General features: G+C 55.1%; 1 protein-coding gene across 5 annotated transcripts; it reads left to right on the plus strand.

The window, feature by feature from the left end:
• Positions 1-346: 346 nt before the first annotated feature.
• On the plus strand, positions 347-11,842 carry Lzts2 (leucine zipper tumor suppressor 2). 5 transcript variants are annotated; one of them, XM_028776077.1, is made up of 6 exons: positions 347-364; positions 595-734; positions 5,628-6,813; positions 8,051-8,713; positions 9,539-9,796; positions 10,594-11,842. In XM_028776077.1, exons 3-6 carry the CDS (start codon positions 6,406-6,408, stop codon positions 11,275-11,277), a joined length of 2,013 nt encoding a protein of 670 aa, XP_028631910.1. In that variant the 5' UTR covers positions 347-364; positions 595-734; positions 5,628-6,405; the 3' UTR covers positions 11,278-11,842. The 5 variants fall into 5 exon arrangements, with proteins under 5 accessions (XP_028631910.1, XP_028631923.1, XP_028631922.1 ...); XM_028776090.1 differs by lacking the exon at positions 347-364 and having other exon boundaries at positions 588-734; positions 6,364-6,813; XM_028776089.1 differs by lacking the exons at positions 347-364; positions 595-734 and adding an exon at positions 3,366-3,461 and having other exon boundaries at positions 6,364-6,813.
• Positions 11,843-12,239: the final 397 nt, after the last annotated feature.

Here is a 12,239-nt window from a genome sequence, read left to right on the forward strand (position 1 = left end):
GGAAGGGAGCTTTTGGTACCTCCCTGAAATACAGGCCAACTTCCTGTTTGCTCCTGTGGGTGGGACTTTATGTGCCTGAGGAAGCCTAGCCATACCCTATGGGGGGCCAGACTAGCAGCTTTCTCACCTGGGTTGGTTAACTACTCCAGGGAAGGAGGCGGTACTAGGTCTATCTGGACAGCCCCAGACAGCCCAAGCCCTAATGAGTGTGTGTGTGTGTGTGTGTGTGTTATGAAACTCGACACTTCTTTGTCTGCTTCATAGGGATTTTCCCTCTTCTAGTTGTGAGCAGAATGGACCGGATTGAGTTCTCTACAGAGCCGGACAGAGTCAAGCTCTATAGCGCCTTAGTTAAGGCTGCCAGGTAGCTTAACCGTCAGTTACATCTGCCCTCCCCTTAGGTCAAAAGTCTGTATGCTGCTCAGTCAAAAGGCCAGAGAGACAGCCTTAGGCCACCATCAGGCTACTTTTGGACTGGGTACTGGGTTGGACTACTTTTGGGTTGGGTACTAGGTTAGCTATTTGGAGGTGCGGGGCAGACCACTCCCCTCTGGGGGGGGGCGCGGCTTCAGCCGCCCCGCCCCACACTTCCAGGGCCGGCCTGGCGGGAGCCGGGAGCCGGGAGCGCTGAGCCCTGAGTCCGCTGGAGAACCAGAGTTCTATCGCGGCGAGGAAGTAGGCACGCTGGAGCAGGAGCCGGGCCAAAAAGGGAGCAGCGGCGCCGGTGACGCTGGGTGAGTGGTGGAGCGAACGGGGTGCAGGAACTCCGGCCTCCCGCAGGTCCTCACTTTGGAGAGAACTTTACGCGTTTTTAAGAAACGGGATCGGGATGACGAAGGGGTCCGCACTCTGTGGAGCGCAGGTAAAACCTGAACAGCAAAGGGGCAGGGAAACTTACACAGACGCACAGACACACACACACACATGCATTCACTTAAGATATGAACACACGTGTGCTCAGGAAAGGACAAGCACAGCGAGGTACCCTAGCTGTCTCAGAGGCAGTGTTCCAAGCTCACACGACCACCCAGCTCACCCCGCGATGTGGACGCTGAGTTTTTCTGCGGGAGGCTCAGGCAAAGGGGACGCCCTGAAGACTGTCGGCGGGGGCGGGCGGGGTTTGTCGCACCAGGCGGTTCCTGCTTCCCTGCCGGCTGCCTGCAGGTGAAGACCAAGACGTAAACAGGCGTTGAGCACGTGATTGCTTCGTAGACGGGTGGGCAGTGTTCCCCAACTCCTGTCTAGGCAGGGACACCCCTCTCATCCACCTCTCCGCCGGTCCTAGCACGTTTGTTTCGCCCTGTACAGGGCTTTATTCCACACTTCACCTGGAATGGTGATAAATCCTTTCACCATGAATAGAAGCTCAAGGCCTCTGGGGGCCTGGATGGCCCGGAGAAGTTTGGGGTTAACTTGGGCACCTTGCCTTGAAGCTCACTAGCACGTTCTTGGAACCCATATCCTTGAAAGGTATCCGAGAGAGGACCTTGATGGCCCGGGACAGCTGCCCCGGTCTCATACACCCAGCCCCGGGAGCAGCTGTCTGTAGGTCCTCTTCCTACGGCCACCTCCAACCCTTGCAGGACTGGGCACAAATAGCCCACCCATGCAGAACAGTCTCCCCTCACCCCTCCTCCCAGGCAATGCACTAAGAGAAAATATATCCTTAAACCTGAGGAGAGTTTGCCTCCTCTAAGTGGAACAAGCACCAGAATCCCCTCTCTCAGAAAATGAAAGGTGGGCTGCAGCCCTAGGCCTCTCTCCCCCTCCAGCCCCCACCCTTTGTCCCCCACCCCTCACCCCGCCACACGCTGAGCCCAGCTGCTGCCTGAGCTTCTGGGCAGGAGGCCAGAAAGGGGAGGAGGTTCTCGGTGCCCCAGGAGGCAGGGATCAGGGCAAGGCCAGAGGAGGGGGTTTCTGTTGGGGAGAGGGGTTCAGTCTGTTCTTGTGAAGCTGAAGGGCTGAAGTGAGCCTGAGGGTGGCTAGGCTGTGTTTTCCTTTCCAGGGAAAAAGAAAGAAAAACAACCCTTTCCATGGAGCTAAAAATAGAGCCGAGAGCCGGCCAGGCTGTGGCCTGGAAGGGGGGGGGCGATGCTTCTTCCTGGGGCTGAGCCCAGCTCTGGCAGGCCTTGGCCCTGGCGGGGTGAGGGGGAGCATCGAGGAAGAGAGGATGGCCTTGCCAGGAGATGTGAATGTCAGCTGACCTGACCAGGTCACAGAGACCCCTCAGGGAGAGTGGCTAGTTTGTAGCTATGATGTAAGGACTTGCCTGAGTGGCTGAATACGGCTACGGCTGTCATTGCGTGGAAGAGGGTTGGGAGACTTAGTGTATTTAAAGAATGTGACTGGATGCAAAGGACTGTTGTGCACTCTCACATGCACGAAACATCCAAGTCTTCTGTGAGTTGGCCTCAAGGATTCTGGAATGAAGGACTATGGAGCCACGTGACGGAGGAGACTGTGATTGTGGCTGCCCGAGACAGAATGTGGGAAAGGTCGTGTGGGTGTTACGACTGTTGTTTTCGAGAGGGTAAAAATATTTGTGACCCTGAGAAAGCCTTTGGGATGTCTGCTGCGGAGCTAGTGTAGGTTTGAGCTGTTCATTTTTTGGTGATTATTGGGGGCTAGGTACTCCCCCTCTTGGAGCAGCGACCTTTCTCATAGCAAATGACCACCCCGAGGTTCGGCTGGGGAGCCTGGAGCCATGCCAGGGACAAGCCTAGGCTCGCGGCCCGAGGGTGCTGCACTGGAAAGGGAGTGGGATTTTTGGGGGGCTGGGGGGGGGGCTGATAAAATTGCTGGAAGGGGCCGCCAGGTGGCGCCGCTTCGGAAAATCCAAGTGTGTGACCTCCAGCCTGCTGGGGGTGGGACAGACAGCGACCGAGCCAGTCCCTCAACTTGTGCCCGGGAGCCGGCAACCGGAGAGGGACGGCTGACCCCCTCGGCCTCCCCTTGGACCGGGAAGCTGGAGACGGAGGAGGGAAGCTTCTCCTAGAGGAGCGGAGGGGGAGGGGCGGGCGCCGCGCCTCGGCTCTTTGTGCTGGAACAATGACCAGCTGCCGCCGGCCCCCGGGCTCCGGCAGGGATAGACGATGACCCGCTCGCTCGCCGAGTGTCGAGCCGGACGAGCTGCCTAACACACACGCAGTCGCTAGGCCACTCTGGGAGGAATCCCGAGCGCCACCGTGCAGCCCCCGCGTGCACCCTGGCGGGCACGCGTGACGTGGGTTCCTTGCGCGTGTCCGCGCCCCGGGGCGGGGACGCCCCTCGGACCCCTCCCCCGTTCGGCGCGCACCGCCCACTCGGGCCGGGCGGGGGCTGGTCAGGGCCGGGGGGCGCCGGCTAGGCGGAGGCGGGGCCGAGCCGGGCAGCTCCGAGTGGCCGCGCGCGGGCTGGAGCGGGCGGCGCGCCTGTGGAGTGCTGGGGCGGCCCGGGGCTGAGCATGGAGCAGCGCGGCGGAGGTGAGGGATCCAGGGCTGAGGGTGCCCAACTTCAAAGCGATGCGGTCCGGTGGGGAGGTGGCATTCCATAGACGCCCCCGATTCATGGAAGGAGCGGACGATTGTGGGTGGGCCGGGGGACTCTGGGCTTTCAGATCACGAATGGGAACTCGTGATCCCAGACTGGATCCTGCTTGACTGGTCTCTGGAGTTTGAGTGTGTGTTGTGGGGGACTTTCCCCAACTCTCCAACCCCAGCCCTGAGGTCAGAGAGTTGGGACGTGGGCCAGACTCATCTCAGGCCCTGGCGCGGCCCCAGACGCCAGAACCCTCAGCCTGCTTCCTGGGGTGGGGGCGCAGGGGTCTGTGTACCATAGTGATAGGTCAGGGAGTGCTGGGGAGAACCAGGGGTTTCTTTTTCCCACAGCTACAAACGCATTTCTCAAAATGGAGCCGCTTGCCCCTCCTTCTCTCTTGGGCCTCAAGAGCGGGAGCCAGGCTGGCTAGGCCTGGCTTTCCAGACGCCTGGCCCTCAGAGCCCAGCTTTACAGTTCCTCTGGCTTTCGGAGTTCTTGCCTGCGTAGCTTCAGCGACCCTAACTCATGTTTCTGCCTCTGGCTCCTCGTGTCTGAGCCTCTTGGCCTCTTTGTCTCTAATGTCTTCTGTCTCTCTGAGTGTCTACCCTGGCTCTTGCCCTTCCTTCTGGGTCTCACTTTCTGTGTCCCCTGGAATAGGGACAGCAGTGCCAGTCCTTTCTTCTCTCTATACTGTGGAGTATTCTCCATCCCTAGGCTGGACCTTGTGGGGGCGATCTCAGTACCTAGCCCTACAGAGAATGATGTAGTTGCTTCTCGTACCCATTTCACTTCCTACCCTAGATCTCAGCAACTCTTCCTCAAGCTGGACTCCTGTGATTCTCTGGCTTTAACGCTTAAAGGCACTTAGCGGAGAACAATATACAAAGATAAGCTGGGGAAAGGACGTCAGACACTGTGATCTCACCTTTCCTCAAACTCTTAAGTTTAAAGAAAAAAAGTTTTAGGGAGGAGCTCCCATTCACTCCGGTGGCCTTGAATGTCACCCAGGTGCCAACGCACTCCCAGAGTGCTCACTCATACTGATTACTGGAGATGAACTTTTGCACACTTGTGTAAAATACATACATAGGAATCCATGTAACTGTCCTGACAGAAATGAGCAGGTTCTATAGAGATTTGTGTGTCTCTGTCTCTCAATCTTGAGAGGCTGGAATCAATGCTCCCCAAAGAAATGAGGATTTCATGCCGAGAAAAGAAAATGGCTTATTGAGGATGGCTGACTGAAACTGACTTGGGGCCCAAATTTGGTGGTATTTACACAAAAATCAAGGATATGTGGACACACTGCTATATCTATGCAAACATTTTTTATTTCATATAGTGACAGAGCCCACAGATTCATTTGTTACATACACGTTAATAACGTTTGTGTGCTAAGTTATGAAACTCATACCCTTGTAAAACATAAGAATTCACACATACAGCCTGGCAGTGGTAGTAACCCATGCCTGTAACTCCAGCACTCAGAAGGTGGATTTCTGAGTTCAAGGCCAGCCTGGTCTACAGAGGAAGTTCCAGGGCAGCCAGGAATACACAGAGAAACCCTGTCTTGGAAAAAAACAAAACAAAAGAATTCACACATACAGCTGGGCATACAAGCACAAGGTTAGAATCCCAGCTCTCTGAGGCAGGAGGATCCCTGAGTTTGAGGTTGATGTACCTGTGGTACATAGCACAGCCCTGTTTGGTTTTGTGATATCCCTCTACATCACACAAACACACACACACACACACACGTATGAATGTACTGACATCTGTCTAAACCCACATCGACTGACACTGCATGTTTTCATGCACATTCTCACAGATACAGTTCATTTTTATGGTCCTGTCTACGTCCTCACACCCGCGAGTAAATGTACACAGACACACTCTGCTCATGGAACCCTCTGTCCACTCCTTGGCCCCTGTACTACGTGATGACTTCAGCAGATGCCTAAGTCTTGGTCATCAGCAGCCTTGGGACTGGGAGGGAGTTCCAGGCGCTGGCTTGCTGTCCTTTCCAGGAAGGAGCAGGACTAAGGGAGGTGGAGCCATTTTACTTGAGATCGTACCAAAAGTGGTGATGGGCTCCTGCTCAAATTCCATAGGGGTTATTCTGAAGATCACCTAAAGCGGGAAGGTTTATAAAGGTTGGCAGTGGGACAGGGCCTGTGTAGGCTCCCTTAGTCCCGAGTGATGGCAGAAGCTAAGAGTTGACATGGAAACAAGCACAGCCTGCATCAACCTCTGGGAGGTAGGAGACCCCCCCAGAGGGCACCTGTGGGTTCCTAAGACCTTAGAAGGTTTCCTGTTTGGCCGGCTCCACCCTCGATGTCGCCTGAGTGTCTGGGAGAGTGTCTGGGAGAAACTGAGGCCCAGCAGTGGGAGGCTGGACAGTGCCTAGCTTTGGCTCTTTGTTCCCTAATTACCATCTGAGTTGCTGATTGCATCCCTGACGTGTCCTCTGCCCAAACAGCCCAGTAATGAGGCCACCTGTCCCAGGAGAGTAGGGACCTGTACTGGGAGCTAGTAGTTAGGGATCTCTGCCCAATCTGAGTCTTCGGCTATATAGGGGATACAGATTTGGGCTTAAACTGGGTCTTCTCTGCCAAGGCACCCTGTATCACCCCTTAGGTATCCCATTCCTTTGTCTCTGTTGGATCAAGTTATTCCTTAGCATTGTTCCAGACTAGAGTTGAGGCCCAGAGGAACTTGAGGTTCATGCCAGTTCTTGGATAGGAAGCCTTTTTACTCTATGGGGAATGTTCTGTTAGGAGAGCATCAGGAGAAGGCCTGTAGGGGGAGGACCCTCAAGGGACTCTGACACCAATGCCCTGCTCACAGGTTGCCCTGGAGGCCCCTGGCCAGGCCTGAGCCTCTGCCACCATGGCCATTGTGCACACTCTGCCAGTGCCACTGGAGCCCGCACGTGAGACAGCCACTGCCCCACAAACTCCAGCAATGGGCAGCGTGAGCAGTCTTATCTCAGGCCGGCCCTGTCCTGGGGGACCTGCTCCTCAACGCCACCATGGTGTTCCTGGGCACACCTTCTTCCGTCAGCAGGATGGGCTCCTACGGGGCGGCTACGAGGCACAGGAGCCACTTTGCCCAGCTGTGCCACCCAGGAAGGCTGTCCCAGGCAACAGCTTTACCTATGTCAATGAGGACTTCCGGACAGAGTCACCTCCCAGCCCAAGCAGTGACATTGAAGATCCCCGAGAACATCAAGCACACAATGCCCACCTCCGTGGGCCCCCACCAAAGCTCATCCCTGTCTCTGGAAAGCTGGAGAAGGTAACGGGCAACCCTCTTGGGAGGATCTGGGTGGGATCAGGAGCCCCATAGGGAAGCTAGAATTTGGGAGCATATGCAGAGCAGAGAGTATGGCTTCTGTTTTATCGCTCCTTCTGGCTCAGGGAAATAACCTGTCAGGGCCCCATTTTCTGTGTCTTAACAGTTAAGGTTAGAGGCTAATCTTCGTAGGCTTCTGTTAGAATTAATACTTAGTATAGTACCCAGCACACTCACATGAACAATATAGTAGTTGTTTCAATTATTTTTTTTTTTGTTTTGTTTTTTGAGACATGGTTTCTCTCTGTAGCCTTGGCTATCCTGGAACTCACTGTGTAGACCAGGCTGGCCTTGAATTCACAAAGATCTGCTTGATTCTGCCTCCCAAGTGCTGGGATTAAAGGCAATTGTTACCACCTCCAGCCTAGTTGTTTCAGTTATTACAGAGATGTGTGTGTGTGTCTTTGGGCCTCTACATCCTCGATTTTAATATGAGACGAGGATAATGTTTTGCTTGCATGGCTATTACAGTGATTAAAAATAAGCATTTTGAATATCTTAACACAAGCGGACAATTAGGGGCCTGCTGCCAGTGGGAACAATTGGTTCTAATGTGTAGGGGTTGAGGACCCTGGGTGGGAAAAATAGTGTGATGGTTTGGACGAAGGTCTGGGGCTTCAGGAGATAGCTAAGTGGGTGAGTCGCTTGCTGTGGAAGCACAAGGACCTGAGTTCAGATCGCCAGTACCCATGTGAAAAGTTGGCCATCCATCATGGCATGGGACTGGAATCTCAGCACTTGTAGGGCAGAGACAGGCAGAGATCCCTGGGGTTTGCTGGGCAGTCAGACTAGCTGGATTGATGAACTCCGGGTTCCATCAGAGACTGTATAAAAAATTAGGGAGAATTAGTAATTAAGGAAAGCACCTGACTTTGACATTTGGTCTTCACACACAGGCACCAGTGTGTGCACACGCATGCACACACACACACACACACACACACTCTGATTAGTGTTTTGAAAGGTCAAGCAAGCAAACTGGGCTTGGTGTCACACACCTGTAATCTTAGAGGGCAGAGAAACCTTGCTTGTGTTCAAGGCTAGCTTGAGGATACATAGTGAGTAAGCTCAGGCCAATAGAGTAAAACTCTGTCTCAAAAAACAACAAAAATGAAAAATTTTTTTAAAAAAAGGGACCGGGCAGGTCATCCTCACAGTGTCACGTGATACCTCATTTCAGAATATGGAGAAGATCCTGATCCGGCCTACAGCCTTCAAGCCCGTGCTACCCAAACCCCGGGGCGCGCCAACCCTACCTGGCTTCCTTGGTCCTCGAGCTGCTGGGTTATCTGGGAGCCAGGGCAGCCTGACACAGCTGTTTGGGGGGCCAGCCTCTTCCTCTTCCTCTTCCTCTTCCTCCTCTGCTGCTGACAAACCCTTGGCACTGAGTGGTTGGGCCAGTGGCTGTCCTTCAGGAACATTGTCAGACTCTGGCCGAAATTCCTTATCCAGCTTGCCTACCTACAGCACCGGAGGTGCCGAGCCAACCACCAACTCCCCAGGTGGGCACCTGCCCTCCCACGGCCCTGGCCGAGGGGCACTGCCTGGTCCAGCCCGAGGGGTCCCTACTGGGCCCTCCCATTCAGACAGTGGCCGGTCCTCCTCCAGCAAAAGCACGGGTTCCTTGGGGGGTCGTGTAGCTGGGGGTCTCTTGGGCAGCGGTGCCCGGGCCTCCCCTGGCAGCAGTTCGTGTGGAGACCGCTCTCCACCCCCTCCACCGCCTCCGCCCCCTTCGGATGAGGCCTTGCTACACTGTGTCCTGGAAGGGAAGCTTCGAGACCGAGAGGCAGAGCTGCAACAGCTGCGGGACAGTATGGAGGAGAGTGAGGCCACCATGTATCAGGTGCGGCCAGTGGCAGACCTGGGGCAGTATGGCTGGATACCCAGAAGCCTAGGAACAATGCATGGAGCATTGCCGTTGGGGAGGGGAGATAGTCAAAACTCATGGTGTGACACCCCCAAGGTTGTTAGCTTTTTTTTTTTGGTTTGGTTTTTCAAGACAGGGTTTCTCTGTGTAGCCCGGGCTGTCCTGGAACTCACTCTGTAGACCAGGCTGGCCTCGAACTCAGAAATCCGCCTGCCTCTGCCTCCCAAGTGCTGGGATTAAAGGCGTGGGCCACCACTGCCCGGCTTTTTTGTTTGTTTGTTTGTTTGCTTGTTTGTTTGTTTGTTTGTTTCATTTTTCGAGACAGGGTTTCTCTGTATAGCCCTGTCTGTCCTGGAACTCACTTTGTAGACCAGACTGGTCTCAAACTCAGAAATTTGCCTGCCTCTGCCTCCCAAGTGCTGGGATTAAAGGTGTGCACCACCACTGCCCGGCTATAGTTTACCTTTCAAAGCAGTGAGGTGGCAGGGTGTGTGAATTGGATCCAGCACTGGCTTGTAGGGTGTTAGATTTGAGCAAGTTGCTTAACCTTACCCAGCCCCAGTCTCCCTGTCTAATGGGGATAGCTGTGACTCTGAGGGGGGAGGGGTTATGAAGATTAAATAAGACGAAAGGGATAAAGTGCTTAGAATACTGCCTGACACCTAGGAAATGCCATATAAGTGCCTGCTTTTATGGTTGTCATAATTCACTGGATTCAGGCCAGGCAGGGAGCCACCCAAGCAGGAGACGCTAGAGCTCACGACCTGGGGGGACCATTTCTAGCCTGTGGTCTTTCCTTAGGCATTTGGGGCACGGCAGCGGCGCTGGCCCCGAGATCGCGAGGACTGTGCAGCCCAGGCACAGCAGGCTACGCAGCGCGTCCAGCGGGCCCAACAGCTGCTGCAGCTGCAGGTGTACCAGCTGCAGCAAGAGAAGCGCCAGTTGCAGGATGACTTCGCCCAGCTGCTGCAGGAGCGAGAGCAGCTGGAGCGCCGCTGTGCTACCTTTGAACGGGAGCAGCGGGAACTCGGGCCGCGGCTGGAGGAGACCAAGTGGGAGGTATGCAAGATGGGTGCCGGGCAGGCTGAAGGGATCATGCTCTACAGACGTGGCCCAGGGTAGCTGCCGTAGAGGGTCTGCCCTTCCTCATCTCTCAGGGTTGGGGGTTTCCTTGTGCCTCATGGATCTCACGGTTGTGATCTAGCGCCCACATAGCTAGTGGCCTTTCCTTCTCTGTTCGATGGGTATTGTTAATACCTCCGCTTCATGAATGAGGAAACTGAGCTACAGCCCAGGACTAAACTAGCCGTGGCGGGGCTGAGATATGAGCCCAAGACACTTGCCTTTTCACCTGGACCTGTGGGAATTGCCCTAGACTGCCCCACTCCACTCCTGCAGCCCCTGCCACCATCCCCAGGCCTGGGCAGTGTTGATACAGCGTCTGGCATAAGGATCCCGGCATTGAAAGGAAAAGATCTGGGTCTCTATTCTCCTTTAGCCTCTTATTAGAAATACAATCATGGGGGCTGGTGAGATGGCTCAGCCCTAACTGCTCTTCCGGAGGTCCTGAGTTCGAATCCCAGCAACCACATGGTAGCTCACAACCATCTGTAATGAGATCTGATGCCCTTTTATGGGGTGTCTGAAGACAGCTACAGTGTACTTACATAAAATAAAAACCTTTTGGCCAGAGCACGAGGGGGGGGGGGATATAACCATGGATGTGTCACTAGGCTTGTCTCCTGTGCTTTTGTGTGTAAACTCATGGGGCAGCATCTCCTTGAATGCCCAGCCTGCTGCCCAGTGCCCAGCACCCAGAGGCCTTACCATCTTTCCTCAATGCTTTTTACCCACAGGTGTGTCAGAAATCAGGTGAGATCTCCCTGTTGAAGCAGCAACTGAAGGAATCTCAGGCAGAGCTGGTCCAGAAGGGCAGTGAGCTGGTGGCGCTTCGGGTGGCCCTCCGAGAGGCCCGGGCTGCCTTGCGGGTCAGTGAGGGCCGTGCCAGGGGCCTGCAGGAGGCAGCCCGAGCTCGGGAGCTGGAGCTGGAGGCCTGCTCACAGGAGCTACAGCGGTACCGCCAGGAGGCTGAGCGGCTCCGGGAGAAGGCCGGGCATTTGGATGCTGAAGCATCAGGACTCCGCGAGCCCCCTATCCCCCCTGCCGCCACCGACCCATTCCTCCTGGCAGAGAGTGATGAGGCTAAGGTGCAGCGGGCAGCGGCTGGGGCAGGGGGTAGCCTGCGGGCTCAGGTGGAACGGCTGCGCCAAGAACTGCAGCGGGAACAGCGGCGAGGAGACGAGCAACGGGACAGCTTTGAGGGGGAGCGGCTGGCCTGGCAGGCCGAGAAGGAGCAGGTGATCCGCTATCAGAAGCAGCTGCAGCACAACTATATCCAGATGTACCGGCGTAACCGGCAACTGGAGCAGGAACTGCAGCAACTGAGCCTGGAGCTGGAGGCCCGGGAGCTTGCTGATTTGGGCCTGGCGGAACCAGCCCCTTGCATCTGTCTGGAGGAGATCACTGCCACTGAAATCTAGGGCTTTGCCAGGGGTGCAAGCCACGGGACCACCTGCCCTAGGATCCACTGAGCACTCCAGGTCTTAGAGCTAAAGGGCCTCTGCTGAGCCGAGGGTGCCGAGGGTGGCCCTGTAACTTGGAGAAGCAGAATCAACCCTCCGTGTCACTGTCACCCAGAGGCTCCTCCCCACTCTGCCATTTCACTTCCCTACTGTCGCCACTGCCAACCCACTCCAGCTGGGAAAGAGGCTCCCCTGTCTCCACATTCTACCTGCCTGAAGCCAGAGAGAGCCAGATGGCACCAGCTGTTTCAGATGTGCCTGCCCTCAACATGCCCACATGGAGGGGCAGGGCTAGGAATGGGGGGTGATCCCATTGTCCCAGCTCTGCAAGCCTCTTCTGGGCTGAGAGGGCTGAAGTCAGACCAAAGGAAGAACTCAGCAATGTCTTTGTTTATTTGTGTTTGTGACCAAGCCGCCCTCCCTAGTTCCAGGGTTACGGCCTCGTTTTCCACTTGTATATTTTTCACATTGTAAATTTCTTGTACAAACCCAAAGAAAAAAAATTTTAAAAAAAAGTTTTGTTTAAAAAAAAAAAGTGTGCTGGATAAAGAAACTCCAGGGGGGGTTGCTTGACATCTGTCTTCTCTGCTTGTTGGCTACTCCTACCTGTGATGGAGTTCTTAGACTAAGCCAGTAGAATCCCGGGCCCTAGTGGACCACACCATGAGTCTTGAGAACTAGAAAAGCCTTCCATCCTGTCCTTTACACTGAACCCTGCTTGAGGCTGGGGGATGGATGCAGTGACCTCGTTGAGGACTCTCATTTTAAGCTTCTCAAACTATGGTGAGCCAGGTCCATCACGAGAAACCTCACACCAGTTACAGGCTCCAACTTGAGAGTCTGTCTCCTCACTGGGAAGCAGTCCAAGGTTAGGGAATGCACATGACACAGGCTGCCCACTTGTGCGCCTTGTTCTTAGA

The sequence above is a fragment of the Grammomys surdaster genome, unplaced genomic scaffold, assembly GCF_004785775.1.
Source record: "Grammomys surdaster isolate TR1022 unplaced genomic scaffold, NIH_TR_1.0 66, whole genome shotgun sequence".
Taxonomy (NCBI): domain Eukaryota; kingdom Metazoa; phylum Chordata; class Mammalia; order Rodentia; family Muridae; genus Grammomys; species Grammomys surdaster.

What these genes read in the sequence shown, in the direction of transcription:
- Lzts2 (XM_028776077.1), top strand. Translation starts at nt 6,406, where the DNA reads ATGGCCATTGTGCACACTCTGCCAGTGCCACTGGAGCCCGCACGTGAG. An exon ending in TCTCTGGAAAGCTGGAGAAG is followed by an intron (nt 6,814 to 8,050) that starts GTAACGGGCAAC and finishes ACCTCATTTCAG; the next exon opens with AATATGGAGAAGATCCTGAT. An exon ending in GTGAGGCCACCATGTATCAG is followed by an intron (nt 8,714 to 9,538) that starts GTGCGGCCAGTG and finishes GTCTTTCCTTAG; the next exon opens with GCATTTGGGGCACGGCAGCG.